Consider the following 21,678-nt stretch of genomic DNA (forward strand, 5'->3'; position numbering starts at 1 on the left):
TGAAATCTGAACACTCGGAGATGAAACCCGTTTCCTAACAGTTTCGAGATTTAAACTGAAAACTTTCTGATGTGAAGTGGAACCATATTACTGACCTTCAATTAGATCATTTACCTCATTTATTGATTCGTTCACTGAATCGTTCATTGATTCATTCACATGTAAGGGCAATTTAGCATTCCAGTCCACACAATGGCATGTTTTGGGAGATGGGAGGAGACTGTAAAACATAGTGAAAACCATGCAAATGCAGAGAGAACACAGGGAACTCCATACAGACACTCAAAGTGGGGAGCCTGGAGCTTTGAAATGGCAATGCTACATGCTGCACTACCATTCTATTCATACTCATATTAAAAATTGACTCACTGAGCACTTTATTTGGAACTAATACTGTACAGGGCCTCCTTTTGATCTCAAAACAGTCTTAATTCTTCATGGAGTCCACAAGATGTTGGAAACATTCCTTGAATATTCTGGTTCATGTTGACATGAAAGCATCACACAATTGCTGCAGATTTATCATGTACACTTTCACACTCTACATCCCAAAGGTCTCTATTGGATTCAGATCTAGTGACTTGGAAGGCCACTGGAGAACGCTGAACTCACTGTCATGGTCTTGACGCCAGTTTGATGCAACCTTTATTTGTGACATGGTGCATTATTGTCTTGGAAGTAGCCATTAGCATATGATTACTGTAATTGTGCACATAAAGTGATACACACAGCCAGGAACAATATTCAATTAGGCTGTGACATAAAAGTCATTTTTGACTAGCCCAAAGTGTGGCTAAAAACATTCCTCACACCACTACACCACCACCATCAGCCACAGATATCAAGATTGATAAGACCAGGCTACATTTTATTCTGTTTTCAGCTGTCTTGTTTTGGTGAGTCTGTGCCCACTGCAGCTTCAGCTTTCTGTTCCTGGCTGACAGAAGTGGAACCTGATGAAGTCTTCTGCTGTTTTAGTAAATCTGCCTCAAGGTAAAGCATGTTGTAGAGTCAGTGTATTTACTCAAGTTTCTGAGCCTTGTACTACTCTGCACATTCTCCATTAACGTCTCTCTCATCAACAATGATTTCGTGCCTCTAGTGGATATTTTTACTTGTATGTGAAAATCAAAGGAGATCAAAATCACTGATATCCTAGAGCTTTCGAGCTACATGCACCAAACTCTGCCATGTTGTGGTCTGAATTTTGTCGCTATTACTTTTCTAAGCGATTGTAAACACAGTTTTCCTGATAAAGAAACTCAATTTGGTTTATTTTCCCATAGAATTCCATTCAAGGATGTTTAGGTTTATAAATCGGCAAGCTTTTGAGCTACTTCCACCAAACTTAGCCAACTCCTTCAGGCATAAATTTCTGAACTGATTGGACTGGTGGTTTTCATGTAGAGGATGAACAAAAATTCCAAAATTTCCCATAGACTTACATTGTCAGAATCTTAGTATTTCGCTCTCCAACTTATCTATTCAATGACTCTAAACGTATTGGCACCCAATTTATCCACTCACGTCTATCTATCTATCTATCTATCTATCTATCTATCTATCTATCTATCTATCTATCTATCTATCTATCTATCTATCTATCTATCTATCTATCTATCTATCTATCTATCTATCTATCTATGGAATTACAAAACTACTTCAATATAAACATGTGAAACATGCAAATGATCATTACAATGAGAACTGTTATTCTGTCCTCTTGCCTCCAAACGTTTTGGCAACCTGTCTGTCCCCTTTCCTCCAACAAGCATCGGACGGTACAACTACAGTACTTGCTTGGTCAAGTCAACATTAAAGTTTGTCACAATGAACTATAAAAATCTAGGATGAATTAAACTTATATATGACCTTGTGTGGTGTGAAAGCATTAAGAAAATCTTAGTTTAGAGACCGTAGCTCATGGGCCCAGCGTTTTGGTGGTGCTGGGATTTGAGCACATGATGTCCAGTCCGTCCTGGATTTTCCAAATTTGCAATCGTAGAAGTGAACACAAAATCGTTGGATCAAGACATGCTGGGTTACATCAAGACATGCTGGGTTACATCATCAAAACATGAATTTAGCCAAAGCTCTCTTCGAATTCATGTGCATTTAACATGAGTACAACCATGATAGAAAGTAATAAGATGTATGTCTTCACTGGTAGGAGTTTAAAAGAATCCTGTGCTTATCATTTCACAATCTGAAGTAGTTTGAAAAGAAAAAGCACAAAAATCTTCAGTGAGTTACCACTGCATGGCAGAGCACTCATAATGCCCTTTTTGGGCAGAACTGTCCCCAGTGATGGCACAGTGATGTTTAGAATAAAAACATGTATACAGTACATGTAAAATATGGATGATTCCTGTTGGCATTCACACAGAAACACCTAAAAGTAAAGTTTGAAACAGTACAGTATATCAATATTTTAGAGCCAAAACCACAACAGAAAAGTTCTAAGCAAACATTAGGTAAGAATGGATTCTGGCTCCTAGAAGAGACAGGAGCCAAACAGCTATTGTTTGGGGGTTCATTTTTGTGCATATGTATGTATGCATGAGTGTGTGTGTGATTTCCCAAACTTTGTTGCTGGTAGCATCCTGTCAATAATACCTCCCCTGACTGAGGCCTCAGGAAAGGACTGCAAGAGTTTGTTTATACAGGCATGGATGTAAGCTCTGTGTGTGTGTTTGTGTGTTTGTGTACTGCTACAAACAGCACATGGAAGAATAGCAATTTGTGTGTGTGTGTGTGTGTGTGTGTGTGTGTGTGTGTGTGTGTGTGTTTGTGTGTGTGTTTATGTGTGTGTGTGTTTGTACTGCTACAAACAGCACATAGAAGAATAGCAGTGTGTGTGTGTGTGTGTGTGTGTGTGTGTGTGTGTGTGTGTGTGTGTGTGTGTGTGTGTGTGTGTGTGTGTTTGTGTGTGTGTGTGTGTGTGTGTGTGTGTGTGTGTGTGTGTGTGTGCATTGACCTTTCAACACGTGAGAATAGGAGTATGTGTGTGTTTAGGGGTGAGAAAACCCAAAACACCTGCTAAACCAGCACATTTCCACACAATGCAGGAAGCAGTAGTTTTAAATAAAACACATTAAGTCAGCGCCCCCTCATCCCCCACCCCTTTGTCCTTGCTTCTAAACAACCTCAAACCAGCTGTTGTCCAGTGTTTGGCTTTGATGGTCCTAGGTTTCTCAATCTCCTTTGACAAGCAAGCAAAAATCACTGACACCCACAGTTATTTCCCAGTATCCCGAATTAATCAAAAGCACTGTAATTTAAAAAAATTGATAAGAATATGTGGATTATTTGACTGTCTATTTCATATTCTTCCTGAACTAAAAGAATTCTGATTTATAATTTGACTGAAATTGCTCTGAGCTTTGTATTTAAGTGGTTTAGTTTAGTTGCCACTCTGTCTGTTCTTACACTTGTTTTTGGTCAATTGGTGGAAACTAAATTGAATGCCTTCAGCTCCTGTCACAGCACATGCATGTAATTTATTCAGAATAAAAATACCATCATGTCGACATCCTATCTGTCATCTCTGCTATATAAATGAAGCATGTAATTTTGCTCAGTAGGCATAGTTTTAGAATTTGAGCCAGTCCAACACACCACAACTTTTCCTTTAGCAAAATAAAACAGAGTGCGATAAAGAGATAAGGAAGTGGTTTTGGTTCTTGCCAGATCCATTGTCCTCACCAATATATTTCAAGGGGAAGTGCAATAATATTCACTGCAAGTCGCAGCCAAGAGCCTGATCTATAGAATGCCTTCATTTGGTTTTCATATTGTGTTCTTTTCCATTTATCATAGTATACTATATATTTATCTTTATATCTTTATTACATTAAATCCTGTCCAATATTTATAGGTCTTGTCCTTAAGTAGCTGCATTTCACAATAACATACAGTATCCTTTATTCATTCCATATTTATCAGATGTATAGCGGCAGATGGTGAGATTAGTATGTATGCCTATGCATGTACTTTGTCCTCCTCGCTAGTTAAGAGCTTCTCATACAGAAGTTGATTGTATTACATTCTCTTCCATGTTGTATTAAACTTTTTTCACCTGTTAATCGAACCACATAAGAGACGACATGCGCTATGTCCTTGTGTGATCCTTCCCTTGTTTTCTCCCACTCTCTTTTTCCGAACTTGTTGCTCTGCATCACTATGAGCTCAGCGGCTTCCTGTTTTCTTTCATTTCATAACTGTCTCTTAGGACCAAATCAGGAACCTGAATAATGCTCCTGATTCTTTCACTCACACACATACAAACCCCTCTGGCATGGAAGAATAGCTCAGATAGCTCTGGAGGGTTTTGTTGACGTCTGAGGTATACGCATGGGTATGATGGTCAAGGTTTTCTTTCCAAGTTACGAAGATTGCACTGCCCAGTAAAACACACACCCATGCACAGCTTTCACAGAACTGCATGATCTCATTCCCACAGCACCTTTTTCTACTTTTTTTCACAGCAACTTGCTAATATAGTAAATGCATTCACACTATAAGAATATCAAACATTTCACTGGGTTATTATTATTTATTAGTTAAGAGTAGCTGTGCTAAGATACTGATATACTGTAGGCCACCAGAATGTCTCTATAACATGAATTTTAGTACCAGAGAAGTCTATTTAGTACCATAGAAGTCAGGCAGCAAGGATATGAAATACATGAACATGAAGAACATTTTTTTTTGTGTAAGCACTAATACAGGGTAAAATTTAAGTTAAACTTAAATGTAATTATTTAATCAAAAGAGACTGCAAATCAACTAAAAGACAGTTGTGTGTGAACAACTTTTAAATAATTTCATTTCATATTCAAATTCAATTTTAACTTTACTCTCCCATCTACAGTAGGAGACAATTTGAGTTGGACACTGTAGAACAGACTGTGATACATTACTTGGACCTGAGACATGAATGAACATGAATATTACTGAGTGCCTCTGAGTGTTTCATTTAAAGATGAGATATTTTTATTTACTGAACTATTAACTTTAGTATTATTTTTGCCTTTTCTTGGGAACTGTTTTGCTATCAACTGTGAGAGCATGTACGTTGTACTATGACAACTCTAAAGAATTATTATTGTTTTTTCCAAATTAAATTTTGTGCTATGTGGGTGTTTTTTTTTGTTTGAAAATCATGAACAAATCATATGTTTTTTAAATAATAGTAAAAAAAATCTTATACTTAAAAAAAGCTTATACTTTATGCACTAAATGCTTTGTCAGAATTAGTAATGTCTGAGATACAATGTGGACCCGAAAGAATTTATCGACTCCACACACACACACAAACACACACACACACACACACACACACACACACACACACACACACACACACACACACACATATATATATATATATATATATATATATATATATATATATATATATATATATATATATATATATATATATATATACTGCTGCATATTTTCTTATCTTATATTTCTGCTTATCTTATCTTAGCAATATTTGAGATAAAAGAAGGCTGCCCAAATCATATGATCAATTATGAGCTTTAACTAAGAGACCGGAGTCAATAATCACACCAAGGTCTTTAACTGCTGTGGTCCTAGTACAAGCACTTGTCTTCTCAGAATTAAGCAGGGGAAAGTAAGACAGATAACTGATAACTATCATCAAAGGTAGACCTGAGCCATGAGAGGGCTTAACACCAACATTTTCTAGGCTATCAAGTAGAATTGTATGGTCAGTGGTCTCAAATGCATATTGACCATACCATTCTACATGTAAGATCAAGTAACACCAGCAAGGAGACACAGCCCTGATCAGAGGCCAGTAACAGGTCATTTACTACTTTAACCGGTGCTGTCTCTGTGTATTATGTCACTAAAACAAATTCCTCACATGTGAAAACATGCCTGGCAATAAAGCTGATTCTGATTCTGATTCTAAAGCTGATTCTATTATGAGGCCAAAATCCTGACTGATACATTTTATGAATGTTATTCCTATACAGGTATGAAGCATGGAGATAAAGGGGAAGTTTGATATTAGTCTATGGACAGCTGGCAGGGGTCAAGGTCAATTTTTTAAATCAAGGGTTTGATAAACACTAAAAGATTTATTATAATGGAAGAATTTATTATTTTAGAAGGAATCATTTTTTGCCTGGTATTCTCAATTTTTCCATTGAAATAATTTATGAAGCCACTGCTGCTGCATATTGGTAGTGTGCTCCTTTTTACAGTGGTTTACAAATAAATGTTGGTAAATAATTTATTTTGTATTTGAATAGGAAGCTTCTGAAGGACTTTTATATTTAAAATTTAAAAAAAAAGGGAAAAGTTAAGTTATAATGAGGCAGATGAGGCAGCTGTGACTTCAGGTCAGGGCAATAAAAATATAAAAATAAATAAAGAGGAGAAAACTATTAATAAAGAGCTTGTCATAGTGTCTGGGGCTTTCATTATTAATAATCCCCCTAACATACACCACAACTTTTACACTGTTAATTACCATTAGGAAGCTAAATAATCTAGTCGGAACTTCTGATGTTTTGCTGTTTGATTGCTCTGTATTATGTAACTTATGATGTCTCTGAGAAGTTCTGGTTTTATTGGCATGTTAAAAAAAATATATATATATATATATATATATATATATATATATATATATATATATATATATATATATATATATATATATATATATATATATACTGGTGCTACTGTACAACCTATAGGTAATGTGTAGCTGGATACATTCATTCATTTTCTACCACTTATCCGATTTACCTCGGGTCATGGGGAGCCTGTGCCTATCGGGCATCGAGGCAGGATACACCCTGGACGGAGTGCCCCATCGCAGGGGACACACACACTCTCATTCACTCACACACTCACACATATACATGTTAATTACCATAAGTTAGTTAGCTAACAATCTTTCCAATCTTCTATATACCTGTACCCAACATCATTTAGCTCATCATTTAGATTCACTTTACACTTTACATCTTTACACTGGCTACCTGTTATGTTTAGAATTGATTACAAATTGCTGCTACTTACATAAAAGGCTCTTAATGGTTTAGCTTCCATGTATCTATCTGGTCTTCTAACACGTTACAATCCTTCACGCTCTCTGAGATCACAAAACTCAGGATTTCTGGTAGTTCCTAGAATATCTAAGTCTACTAAAGGCGGTAGAGTGTTTTCGTATTTAGCTCCCAAACTTTGGAATAGTCTTCCTGATAGTGTTCGGGGCTCAGACACCTTTTAAATTCCCAGTTTAAATGTAGATTAAAAACTCATCTCTTTAGTCAGGCACACACTTAATCCTTCCCATAATATTGTGCTCTAATACATCTGACCAAATGCACATTATCATCTAGTGCTTGCTAATATTATGAACAGCAGCTACGTTAATCCCTTTCCACTGATTCTCCAGAAAGGCATCCAGAAATCTTACCAGCTCTGATTGTCTTCCATGCCATGAAGATTTTGGACCTCCACTGAGATGAGGCCAACTCTGTGAGGGTCCTAAGGCATCCAGAGATCTACCAGCTCCAGTTAGACTCTGTGATACTAAAGAGGAGATGCCAACACCATGTGGTCTTTGAGGACAACAATCTCCTCGTCAATACAACATTTGTCAGACTGTATATTTATAATCACACCCTCCAGTGTCACCCATATGAGGATGGGTTCCCCTTTGAGTCTGGTTCTTCTTAAGGTTTGTTCCTTTACCATTCAAGGGAGTTTTTCCTTGCCACTGCCGCCTGAGTCACCTCAGACTTGCTAATTTTGGATAAATACAAACACATTTAAATATATCTAATATTAATCTTGAATTTTTTCTTCATATTATTCTTTATAATAACCTTTCGTTCTACGTTTATGTTCTTACTTGAGTCATGTTTCCTTTGAAGTAGCATTTACATAATTCACTGCATGTTGTATTTGCTAGACCACTGCTAAACACACAACCATCAAAATTGATTGGTTGTGCCACAGATGCTTTTAGATAAAACTAATAATGTCTTTGTTATGCTAGTGTAATTGAACGAAGGATAAATTGCTAACCAAAAAACAAAGAGATAAAAAATAAAAACATCTGGTTGAATAGCTTACAGTCCCAGAGAAGAAAAACACCTTCTCTCATAAAAATGATTTAAAAAAAGTGATGAGTCTGGAAATAAGGAAAAAAACAAGAATTACATTGGAGAGATACATATTAATACTTTAAACAGAACTCTGCAAAAAAAAAATATTTTAATAAATGGGCAAAGTATATGGTTTTGGATCAAAGCTAAAAATCATTGGTATTTTTTGGGGTTTTTTCATAGGATTGCTAACAATCAGCACCTGGGTCTAATTGTGAAGTCTGCATAAAGTTTTAAAAGTCATCTCTGTGTTTATCCTAGGGTTTCCTCCAGCCTCTTTTGTTTTTTCCCCAAAACATGCCTGTACTTGTATTGGCTATATCAAACAGCCTCTACATGTGAATAAGTGTATAAATATGTTTGGGTACCCTGTGGTAGTCTCTCATGCCATGCAAGCTCTAGTTCTGCCTCAAGACAAGACATTCCCTGTTCTTGTACACCAAAAGAAATGAGATTGCAACAAAAAACAGAAATGGTGACAATAAATAGTTCCCATCCATATATTCTCTGTTCCAGTTAACCTACATGTGGTCATGAGGAACCTGGAGTCTATGCAACGGGACCTTAGGCACAAGGTTAGGGACACAAGGAAAGGGTGCAAACCTATCACAGGGCAGTATCACACACACTCACAACCCATGGCTGATCAGCCAACATGGCATGTCCTTGGACTGGGGAGGACACCGGAGAACCCAAAAAAAAACATGAGTAAGAACATGCGACCTTGAACTTCAAAGCCCGCAGGTACGAGACAAAGATACCAGTTGCAATTTCATGTAGTTGTAAACATTGATGCAGCTAGGATGATGACTGTGTTTTTTTATATATTTTCTAAAGTATGAGTCTAAATCTTAGAAGATATAGCTTGCTCCATAACCCACCCCACGTAAACACACAGGGCCATTCCATTTTTAAAGTGTGAAACACTGTGATTAAGGTGTGTGAAAAAGGAAACAACTGGAAAAACAAGAGGATAGGAAGTGTGTGTAATCATACTCACACAGATGCTCAGGCACACAAACAGTCTTGCAGGTGGAGATTTAATCAGACCCTAGTCACTCCCTCTGTTCGGTCCTCAAATGGCTGAGATTGTTTAATGTGATGTCACATGAAACACAAGGAATTCCACCTCATGTCTATGTTCCTTTCAGTTCAAAGTTCTTTAGTGGCCATATGACATGTTTTCGTCTTGTGTGTCTGTGTGTAATAAGCTGCTTGCTCTATCTATTGTAATTGTGTCTTCTTAATCACAATTACATATGTATAAATACCAAACCATAATAAGGCTTAAAAAACTGCTTATGAAATCTATATGTTGCACCATGGAATATCTTTGCTTTTTTGCATGTGGATCTGGATCCCCTGAATGGGGATGTCATCTAGTTCATAGTGTTGAGTTGTTACAGATCGATGCTAGGAGGTATATTAAAATTATAAACCAAGCCAAGGAGATACACATCTTTTGAAATATATTAAATAGCCTCAAATATCTGGTAGCCTGAGAAAATATGCTCAAGACATATGCTTAATATCATCATCTAAGTCTATCACAATAAAATAACATGCTGTGCACTGTCAGTGACATTAAAGTGAGTGCGAAAGAATATTTCTAACAAAATAAGCGCATAAGCTCATTTTTCTATTTGTCTAATTTTCTGCCTTTGTCTCAAAGGTTGTTTACAAGGAAGAGGATGTGATATAAAGTGTTAGAGGATGGCACTAATGGTACCAGCAGCTGACAGGCAAATCTAAATCATGATCAATGACAAAACTGACTTACTATCATGTAAAGATCTTTTCAATTGAATTTTATTTATATATTTTAGTATCTCTCCAGGATTTTGCAATTTTGCAATCAAATAACTTAAGGCAAATCCAAGAATTTCAGCCATGACCTGTGTCGTAATCAAAGCACGCATTCAGCCAAGTATAGTAGCTGAACCCAGGAGGATTGCTTCATCTAAAGCTACATACTCATTTGTTCTAATCTAATTTTCTGTTAAACAAAGTACATTATTCAATTCATTTCAATTCAAATTTATTTGTATACTGCTTTTAATAATGGATATTGTCTCAAAGCAGCTTTACAGAACATAAACACAGTACAAAAAGTTTATACAAAGATTAATATAATACAAAAGTTAAAGATTAATATTAAATATATTTAAATCTATTTGTATTTTTCCCCAATGAACAAGCCTGAGGTGACTGAAGTGCCTGTGGCAAGGAAAAACTCCCTTAGATGGAAGAGGAAGAAACCTTGAGACGAACCAGACTCAAAACGGAACCTCATCCTCATTTGAGTGACACTGAAGAGTTTGAAATACTGGAGAGGGTCATTATGAATAATATCCTTTTTACAGTCAAATACAGTCTAACAGTTGCGTATTGGTTAGGAGGTTGTTGTCCTCAAAAACCACATGTACTATAGTCAGCAACTCCCCTTTGACATTGAGCACAATGTCCTGTCATCTTCATGGCCAACAAACATGTGTTATACTGTATCACATGTCACGTGACATCTAATCAAGCACACCTGTTTGTACACACACCCATTATATTGCCTTAACTTTCACTCAGTGTTTGTCAAGTTTCCCTCCTATAATTATGTCTGCGATGACACTCAGCTTTTGGTCTCTCATTTGCTAGTCTGGTTTTGATTCATAACTATGATTTCTGGTTGTTACCCATTTATCAGTGTTTGCCAGTGCCAGTGTTTTGACTATGTATATAGATTTGCATTTTTGGATTGTTTGCCTGTTTTCAGTAAACTTGCACTTGTATCCAATCCAAACTCACACTTGTCATTAACAGCCCTAGCTTAAGCTGAAAGGTGCTGGCTGATCATTTGATATAAACTAATTAATTTATCTATTCATTAGATAAAACAAACATACTTTGTGTTTTTGTTTATTGTGGGGAAGAGACACAGCTTCAATATGGTGCACCCTGAGTAAAGGCACTAGCGGTCAGTTAAGCCTATTTGTCTGCTACCTGACCCTAGCTCTGTAATAATAGCATTCTACTCTATAGGGACGATGTTTTGACAAAATATATCATAATAATTATTCTAAATAAATATTTAGCCATTTTATAATAATCACTTTGCTATTTTAAGGCTTAATTATTCATACTTTTGTGAGAATAAACATTTGTCTTCCAGCCTGCTCAAAAGTAGGAGCCCTTAAAATAAAATGAACAGAAATATGTAACTTCATGCCTTAGCAAAAATAGAAATATCAGAAATATCTTGGAAATGAACCTAATTTAGCACAACTTTGTGAAACTGGTAGTTTATGGTCATAAGCCACAAAATGGTTGTTGGCTGAGGTGAAGTCGGTTTGTTGGCCACACACTGTCACAGAATGAACAAATCTTCCCATGTTGCTTAAAGGCTGGAGAACAGAAAATGAGGGGTGACTAGGGGAAAAAAGAGTAATAGGAAATGTTTGGCTTTCCATCAGAAACACGAAAATGTTTTGATCTGCCAGACTGAGTGTGGCTAGTGGACTTGAGAGCAACTCTCGCCCCCTCACCCACATTCTCATTTTCATTTCTTGGGAGGAACTTTTCAACAAGTGATTTTTTTTCACCTTTCAAATGCCAAAAAAATGGGATACACTGATAAACAACATGTGCATGGGGAAAAAAACAAAGTGAAGGAGAACAAGAAGAAGGGACTTTGATGAATGCAACTTTATGGAAAGAAAGTGAAAGAGGCATAACGCTAAAGAATAATATAGGCTTTTCCTGAAATGTAGCGTTTTATTCCCTGCCTGTTTATTTAAACCATATTTGCTCATTCAGTCTCGTAGCATTTTCTTAATTCTTGCCTTCTTTCAGCTCCTTCTTTCTCTGTGTCCTTTTCTGTCCATCTTTCTCTTTTTCCCTCTCCACCCCCTGGTTTTTGGCTTTCCTCCACTTGCCGCACTCTTGTGGCCTCTCTGACTGTTTCTCTCCCAGAGAAAACCACTTAATTCAAACAGAAGATTTTTGTCCTCAGTTTTGCAGCTTGCAGTCACATCTCTTCCGTAATGGACATTTAACAAAATGCAGATAAATCAATGATTAAATAGTAGTGCTCTTACTTCCCAGACATAACCAAAAAAAATCACTCGTCAAAAGCACAGAGTTGTTTTTTGTAATTATACGGATGACCAATAAATGGCAGCACAAGAAAGGGGAAAAAAGTCAAAAACACTCACAGAGCCATGGTGGATGTTTCACAACGCCCGAATGGCACCAGTGGGTTAGGAGACTTCGGGTCCTGGGAAAATGATGTGTGTATGTGTTTGTGTGGGTGAGTGTGTGGTTGTCACTGGTCTGGAAGACTGTCTCTGAGCAAAGTCCAGCAGTGGCCAAGTGTATGAGACGACAAGACAAGAGTATTAATCTCTCTGTCTCGGTGTATATGTGGGTGATTTGTGATTCTCTGGGCCAAGTCCTGGTCACTTATGCACGGCAAGGCGCAATTATATGTTGGAGAAGAAGAAAATGGAAATCTGAGAATTGTGTGAAAGGGGAAAAAATAGCCTCAAAAATGAGCAACAACAAAAACACCCAAAACAACCCCCCCCAAAAAAGAAGTGAGCATTTATGAGGGTTGGTTCTGTCTGCTGGCTCACTTGCTGATCTTTAGCAAGGCGTCACTCCGGGTCAACAGCCCGGCTCCCAGACGCTGCACTGGCAATTATGGCACTGTCATGGAAACTACATTAAACCAAGGAGAAAACGACCCCTCATGACTTCCAAGATTATTCTCAGGACTCCATTTGAGTTGGGCTGAAGTTCAGTCCACAAATTTGTTTGCTTGGAAAACGATGGAATGTGTATAGGGAATATAGGATCACTAATGTGTCATAAAGAATCTCTGGAATATTCCTAAATGATATGGATTTGCCAAATCATACAAAATATCCATTTGCCTTGACATGTTAGCTCTCATAATGAGATCACGATTTCAAAACCTGATGATGCTGCAGCTGTTTGTGACCAGGAGCCATGGCAGTCAAATACATCTCTGGATGTAATAGATGGATGAGTCATTTGTAAAAAAACAAAAAAACAATAGAGATAAAGCGCTAACACTAAGTTTAACCCACGGAGCACGAGTCTTCACGATCCTTTGCAGCTTCCTATTACCATGACAATCTACTTTTTAAAAATCGTATTAACTTAAAGAGAGAGAAAACAGAGGCTGCTGAGCTGCTTTTATAATATAAAACTTCCCAGAACGTTCAAAATGACTGTCCATTAGTGGTGGAATGAACTACAAAACTCAATCCAGACAGCAGAATCAATCACTATCTTCTTCCTTGAATAAGATAGTGATTGATTCTGCTGTCTGGATTGAGTTTTGTTTTATTGCTTGATGTGTCAATTGTATTACTTGTTTTTGGATAAAAAATATATGCTAAATCAACACATGTAGTTTAAATACATTCAATTTAAAAATACAGTATGATATCATTCTTTAACAAATTGCAATACAAATCATAACCTTTGGCTATTGCTGTGGTATAATAGGAATAAAACCACTTTTGTTCATGCTGTTATCAGAAACTAATCAGTGCCAGGGTAATCCCAGCGTTATATCCCACTGCTCTTGAGATTTTGAGCAAGCCAGGTTGTGCTTTATTTATTATACATTGTTATTGTTATATGGACACTCCTAATCTTGTTGGACTCTAATAAAAGCACCAGCAGTCATGCCTGGAGCTCATTCCTAATGCCAGGCCTTTCCGTTGACCCTTGACCTTTCCCCTGTGTAGCTGAAGAAGGCTTGGCAAAGGGGTTTACCATAGCAGCATGGAGTTTCCTCTGCGCACACACATATCCACGCTCTTACATTCATGCACATTCCCCTTGCTTTGCCGCTTACACAGGAAGGGGAGTTTGAGCTACTTCCCGTCAAAGAGGGGAAGAGCGAGGGTACGGATGGTGGTCACACGTCCTGATAAGGAGAAGAAGGGAAGAAAAAAAGAGAAAGAGAGAATGAGAGAGAGAAAACAGGAATGACATCATACTTTAAGTTTTCTGGATGGGGTTTTGGGGAGAGTCCACAGTCCAGTTTGATGGAAAAGCTGAAAATGTCGGGTGAGGACATATGCACACACACACACACACACACACACACACACACACACACACACACACACACACACACACACACACACACACACACACACACACACACACACACTCACACACACACACACACACACACACACACACACACACACACACACACACACACACACACACACACACACACACACACACAAACACACACACACACTCAGCTGCAATAACAAAACACTTAAATATGGCAGGATCTGTGACCCTACACACCTAATGTCAAAGGAGCACACACACACACACACACACACACACACACACACACACACACACACACACACACACACACACACACACACACACACACACACACACACACACACACACACACACACACACACACACACACACTTTACAGGCTTTCTCTTATACTTTAAGTGCCAAAAATACTGTAAATCTGATATACACAGATGGATATACACAGATGGATAGCACATAAGAAAGAAGAATTTCATCTTTCTTTCTTTCTTTCTATCTTTCTTTCTTTCTTTCTTTCTTTCTTTCTTTCTTTCTTTCTTTCTTTCTTTCTTTCTTTCTTTCTTTCTTTCTTTCTTTCTTTCTTCATGAGCTCAGATGTAGAGTCGGTCCATCTGCAAAGGCAAGTGATAAGATTACAAGTTCCTCTGTCAATAAAAATTGAAACTGCTTTTAAGGGTCTTTGAAGCTTCATGCCAACATTCTTATAAATAAAACTGAAGTTAAGAAAATTACAGTGCGCAAAGACAGATGGAGAAAAAATAAAGATTGTGTAAATGTCATGATGTCTGTGAATGTATTCAATCTTTATTTGAAATCAGGTATCAACAATGTTTCTGAAATGGTGAGTTTCTGAGTTACAGGCAAGGGGAAGTCAGAAAATGAAAAGGTTTTATTGTCAGTTTGATCTGAACACATCTCCAAATGATTCACTCATGCATTCATGAGCCCACAGCTGGGTAATAAAGTTTAAACAGTGAGAGACATGGCAAAGTGACAGAAAATCTGCTTGATGCACTGATTTGTCCTGTGTGTGTTTCTGTGTGTATCATACACAGGTCAAAATGCAGGCTGAAAAAAAAAAACTGTGCTGCATTATACATCAAAAACCTTCTTGCAGGCCGTGTCTCTATCCTGGTCAGGGAGTGAACTGTTTGGACAGAAAAACCTCTTCCCTTTAACATCCTTCCCCTGGAACTAAAAACACACACATGCACTCGGAATAGTATCCCTGTGAGGACCTTCCATTGATATAATTAATACTGCAGCTAATTAATGCCTGCACATAAATTTAACCCTCACGTGAAATTCAGTAACCAAAAACTTCTACATCTTATAGTTTCTAAAGTAAAAGCTTTTGGGGACCAGGTAAATTGCCCCACATTTAATTCCCACCATGATAGAAATCATGGATGCAGAAACACACACACACACACACACACACACACACACACACACACACACACACACACACACACACACACACACACACACACACACACACACACACACACACACACACTTTTTCCAGCTATCCAAACTTCCCTACTTTCCACAGGATCTTCCTCTGTTTTGATATTCTTTCTAAATTTATATGTAATTAATTGGTGGGTCAGTTTTTACTGCTTATCAGAGTCTCTCATCAACATTGCTGGTATTTCATTCACCCTGAACAAAAACAGAGTGCACATCAGGGCATAGTTTAAACATTCCTGGTACATAGTATTGGCATTAACTTGGCATTAAAAAAAATAAAAGAATTAAATTGGGAAAACAATTAAGGGCTGTTAAGTGTATCATTACTTTGTCTTTACCATTATCCAAATTAATCCACATAAGCGGCTGTTGCATTAATTTCAGAATTTTTGACATTCTTTTATAAGCCAAAGTGGATATAGAGTTTAAGTTTTGTTCATCCCGATCAAAAGTGTTTTATTTTTGTTAGTGGTTTAGCTTCGTGAGCCAAACTCATTTTGTGGGTGATCAGAAAATCAGACAGATGGAAGAAGGGATGGAAATGAATTAGAGCTGTTAAACATTGGGACTGTTCTTTTTCTCTCTGTCTCTTAAAGGACAAATATCACCACAGACATCTCTAGTTCTATATGTCATACTCCTCTAAAAATATACTGAAGATACAATAATTCCCATAAGCCGCTCATGTTTTAAGCCTTTATTTTTGAAAAATACTCAGTGAAATGTGTGGCTGTGCAATACAAATGCATTTTGAAGAACAAGACTGAAAAACAAGACTAAAATCACATGTATAAAATCAAAATGCATATGTCCTCTTCAGTGTGGGAAAATGATTCTATAAAATGAATTGTGTGTTTTCAATTACTTGCTTTGATTTAATGGCTGAAAGACATTTTTTTATTGAAAACACTTCTATTTGAAGATAATTACTACCAAAAGCTGGAAAGTTATTACTCAACATGTCTCTCAGTTGCTGACTCAGAGGATTACGGAATACATTTATAGAGGATTAATAAAATACATATATACTGAATGACCTTTTCAGTCATATGGAAAGAAAATACACAATAAATTACAGTCTTCAAGAGATCCAAATTCCAGAGATGATTTTTGCGGTCTCTTTCATGAACATTTGCTTAAGAGACATCAAGTGCAGAATTAAGACGTTTGGAGTGGTTTCTCATACAGTTCAAAACATTCTGACCCAGTGCAAACATAATACATTTTTTAACAATTATATAAAAAAAATTATAGATATATATATATAAAAAAAAACAAATATGAAAATACAAAACCCTCTGAGAAAATGAAACATTCACATTCTTATTGTCCCTGCTTTTGGAGCCTCATTTGATACGAACATTGCTGTGACTGATATATTTGGTCAAATTGTTGACAAACTGACTACGGCCTTGGGAACTATTTCATAAAGCTGTTTCTGTAGCTTTTAATATACACGTATTCTTCCACAACATCTAAATATTCAATTTCCTAAACATTTGAAATGAGTCTTGACATCTTAGGATGAAAACTAAATTGAATCAGGCCACCACAGTTGATCAAATAAACTGATAATCTTGTACAAAAAAAATAATCATTTACACCTGATTTTAAAACTAGCATTTGCTAGAAATAAGTCTTTATCCAGTAATACAGGCGCTGTAATAGACAGCGTTGCTGGCATCAGACAGGGCTGATATGAGAGTGCTGCTCTCTTCACATGCACTGCTCCTGTTTATTCTAGTCCTGCTGGCACTCAAATACTGCTCAAACTCATTATGGTCCAATTCGCTCCAGAAATCTGCTGAAGGTCCTAGCTGGTCATTATTGTCCAGGGAAGGCGGTGGAACCTGGGGGGCAGAGGGAGTAGGAACTGGGGTGGAAGATTCTGGAGGGGGAGAAAGTTGGCCAAGTTGAGAGGTGAAAGGCTGTTGTGGGTTGTTTCCATAAATTTGCCCGTAGTAAACACTAGATGGTTGAGGGACCTTGGCCTGTTCTGGAAGACTTAAACTGGAATGCGAAGGGAAGAGATTGTGAGGGTTCGTAGGGTCAGGGCATTTCTCATGCATGGAGCGGCAACCTGGTGCAGGTTTCTGGTTGTGGTGTGGGTGGGACTGGTGAAGAGAGTGCATATTCAGGGGATGGTGGTTAACATGGTGACTTTGGCTTTGCTGTTGGTGCTGTTGGTAGTTGACCCAAGGTGCCAAGCCCACATCATCCTGCATGTGATGGGGAAAGAAGACAGAGTCTCCACTGCCCTCCTCCAGCACATCCAGAGGAGACATCTCAGGTGTGGGAAGGCCATAGATCTCCAGATCCTGTGCAACAGATCCTGGATGAAGATCACGGAAATGACCCAAAGGTGCCATGCCTAGGTGGTGGGGATGAGGGTGTTGGGGGTAGGCATCTCCATTCCCAGAGCATCCACCCAGACCATGAAGAAGCAGACCAGGCTCTACACGCTTCATCTTTTTGGGTTGCTTTTTGCGCCGAGGCCGATATTTATAGTTAGGATGGTCATGGAGATGTTGCAGTCGGAGACGTTCGGCTTCCTCTACGAACGGACGTTTATCCAGCGTACTCAGAGCCTTCCAGGACTGGCCTAAAAAAAAAACCCCACAAATGCTATTACACATCTGTTAATATTATTTAGTGTTTTACCTTTATCTCACAATTAATTATAGAATTTTCTGTATCACTTTGCATTTGTAATATTTCACCAAACTTAAAATAAACTCAAACTAATTTAACATTCTATATGAAACACATACTTAGTTAAAACTTGAAAAGTAATAAGTAAAACTAATAAAACAAAAAAGTAAACTAAAATCTTTAGATCAAACTTTTGGTTTAAAAAAATATATAAATCCCTGCTAGACGGTGTTAATGTAGAAATGGCTTCAGTGGTAAAGCTTATGACAGCTGTATGACTTAATAATAAAACCCTTTAGTTATAGTTATAGTTACATTTTTAATCTCTATAGTTGTAGAGTTATTAACGGGTCAGTATTTACACACAATTAGCAGCTTGTGGTCTCAAAAATGTCTGCTCCAATCTGACCTTCAGCTAACAGGAAATTTAACATTTTTCAAAAGCAAGGTCATCATTTTGGTTACTTGAAGTCCGGCAATGTGCAAATATTGCAAAACATGGCCTTGCAGTCATTTGACATTACTGTGGTCATTTATTTCTGTTTATTCTCATCCATAGAATGTTACGAACATTGTGAGATATTTCGACATATTTACAAACCTTCAATCATCTCTAACTATCCAAACTTCTGAGCACATACACAAACACTTAAAATGACAACAGATCTCAAAACCACAGAGACCATCAGAGCATAATTATCATATTCCATATGACTGTCCTAAACTCTGCTTGTGTGGCAAGGATCCATATAAAAAAGGATATATTAGATTAACATCGTTTTATTTATTTTTTTAACTGAAAGTCAGAAAGAATATGAATTGACAGCAGTATTATTTGTGCAAAGGCATGCAAGTACTGACTATGAAAGATTACTATAGAAGTCATAAATATGAGTTTATTATATATTATATCTATTGTAGCAAGTAAAGCTTAATCCACCTAACTAAACTAGAATGTTTTAGAAGTTAACACTCAATATAAAAGTCAAAGTTGCTCAAAATTTAATAACCAACAATACACAGCTCTCAAAATATGGAAATTGCATGACATCCTCAATCAGGGTGTCATTACTGTAGATATAGAGAAAATTCAGGGAGAGAAGTCTTACCTAGCATCTTGCTTAGCACAGCGTTGTGCAGATCTGGATTCTGCAATGCCAATCGCTTGCGTTCATCCTTAGCCCACACCATAAAGGCATTCATGGGCCTGCGGATCCTCGGCTCAGCTCCACACTTTCCTTCACTAGCTTGGCTTGAATCCGGGCTTCCTGTTCTTCTCTCCTTCACTCCACCACCTGCTTCATGATCAAACCTGCGGCTCCGCTCAGGACCTACTGGGCTGGAAGATGACGAAGTGACCCATGCTCCACACTCCACAACCTGGCTGGGCTGAGTGCTGGCCTCTGGACAATAACTAGACTCAGATATATTCATTCCAGCAAAGACCACCTAGTGATAATGACACAAAGTTTGTTAAATTAAAACCAATTGCCGTACTTGTCACTTTTTTCCGGTTGCTTGTCCCACAAAAAATGGCAAGAATCAAAGCAGGAATTTTGATCTGTTAGTAGAAAAGAAAAATAAAGTCCCAAAGATGGATGTCAGTGCTCAGCTCCTGCTTTCCAAGCAACTGAGTGTTTTCAGCCCCAAATTTGAATGTTGTAGTGAGGTTTGATTGCCCTGTGTTGTAGATATATAAGTTGCCTTATCCAATCAGATGGCTGGCTGACACAGGACGTCCCGCCCCCCCTCACCACCACCACCTCCCCAGCAAACTCCACAGACACAGAGATGTAATCTGAGAGGGCCATTGTTTTACTCGTGCACAGAGTATACACTCACATACACACTCATACACCCACACCAAATCTCTCATGCATGAACACACACACACGCTTACACACACACACACACACACACACACACACACACACACACACACACACACACACACACACACACACACACAGAGACACTGAGCCCCCGCTGAGATCCAAGTACTGGGTTGTGGTTGAAGGGGGGCACAGAGAAAGTCATGCTCATTAGTGTTAATCTTAATGAGGAAAGCAAACGTTAAATTCGGCAAATCTGAATCAAAGAAAAAAAACAAAACGTACTGTCCAGATATGGTCCACTGCATACTGTTTCTATTGCATAGTAACATGGTTTTGAGTATTATGATAAATATCACATGGCTCTTCCTGAGTTTTTTTTTCTTTTCAGAATGCTCGCATTTCTTGCCGTGTTCTCCGCATGACCTAACTCTCATTGGAAAAACTCTAAACAACACAAACTTTTGATATTACAAAAGAGCAAACAGTAAACTGAATTTACTGGAAACTAAATATGAGAAAATAAACATACATAAAAACAATCAGTGCCATTACCATTAGTGTAACAAAAACCTAGCTCTTCAGAAGTTCACACATGAATTAATTACATTCACAGAAATCAAGCTAAATGGTTTTGTAACACCATGAGTATTTCTTTTAATAAATGACAAATAGCCATTATCTACTTTTTACTGGACAAATCAAAACAGGGTTAAGCATGTAATTAAACTTCTTTTCCAGTGGAACATCACAACGATAACTTTTGACAAATAACTTGGATGACATCATTAATATTTATCCATTGTGCCCTAGAGTCAATTTCAGATTGACTCTAAGTATTCAAAGTATATATACAAAGATAGAAATAGGGTGAAGAGGTGGGAGGCAGGGGCATAGCCTTAATTTGATCATTTATAAAAAAAAAAAAACAGAAATAATTGATAATAATTGCTAGCATCTGTAAATGATGCTATATATAGTGGTCTTTAAGTTCTATATATCTAAATGTGACTGAGCTATCATCTCATATTCATCTTTTAATCTCAATTCCAAGTGTCTTTGTTGCATAGCAAAACAGAGGATTTATCCTCGCTTTTCCAATACTATTGGAGGATGCTACATGCTCACTGGCATATTAGCAACACAGGTAGTCATGTCCATTTCTGCAATTATCCAGTCAGCCAATCATGTGGTAGTAGTGTGATGCATAAATTAGGTTGATACAAAACAAGAGCGTTAGTTAATGTTCAAACATCAGACTGGGGAAATAATTAATATCAAATATCATCAAACATCAGACTGGGGTAAAATTTGATCTCAGTAACTTTTATTATGATTTTATTTTCATTGGTTGTCAGTAACAGACCTGCTGGTATGAGTGTTTCAGAAACTGCTGATCTCCTGGGATTTTTACACACAATAGTTCTAAGAGTTTACACAGAATT

General features: G+C 37.5%; 2 protein-coding genes across 4 annotated transcripts in view; both read right to left on the bottom strand.

The window, feature by feature from the left end:
- The window catches only part of xkr7b (XK, Kell blood group complex subunit-related family, member 7b), an 80,710-nt gene extending 71,446 nt beyond the window's left edge, over positions 1–9,264 (bottom strand). For 2 of the 3 annotated variants that reach the window (XM_047807452.1, XM_047807453.1), the window contains exon 1: positions 9,160–9,264. The gene's annotated coding sequence lies outside the window, so the exon portion shown is untranslated. The remainder of the gene's footprint in view (positions 1–9,159) is intronic. The other variant, XM_047807455.1, reaches the window with a different exon arrangement.
- Positions 9,265–16,431: 7,167 nt separating this feature from the next.
- sox18 (SRY-box transcription factor 18) lies at positions 16,432–20,074 on the bottom strand. The gene is made up of 2 exons (XM_027144476.2): positions 19,511–20,074; positions 16,432–18,351 (listed from the first exon to the last, which is right to left on the bottom strand). Exons 1-2 carry the CDS (start codon positions 19,833–19,835, stop codon positions 17,390–17,392), a joined length of 1,287 nt encoding a protein of 428 aa, XP_027000277.1. The 5' UTR covers positions 19,836–20,074; the 3' UTR covers positions 16,432–17,389.
- Positions 20,075–21,678: the final 1,604 nt, after the last annotated feature.

This window comes from Tachysurus fulvidraco, chromosome 23 (assembly GCF_022655615.1).
Source record: "Tachysurus fulvidraco isolate hzauxx_2018 chromosome 23, HZAU_PFXX_2.0, whole genome shotgun sequence".
NCBI classification, from domain to species: Eukaryota; Metazoa; Chordata; class Actinopteri; order Siluriformes; family Bagridae; genus Tachysurus; species Tachysurus fulvidraco.

Coding starts and splice junctions, on each gene's coding strand:
- sox18 (XM_027144476.2), bottom strand. CDS start 19,835: ATGAATATATCTGAGTCTAGTTATTGTCCAGAGGCCAGCACTCAGCCC. Junction 18,352..19,510: donor TGTGCTAAGCAAGATGCTAG/GTAAGACTTCTC, acceptor TTTTTTTTTTAG/GCCAGTCCTGGAAGGCTCTG.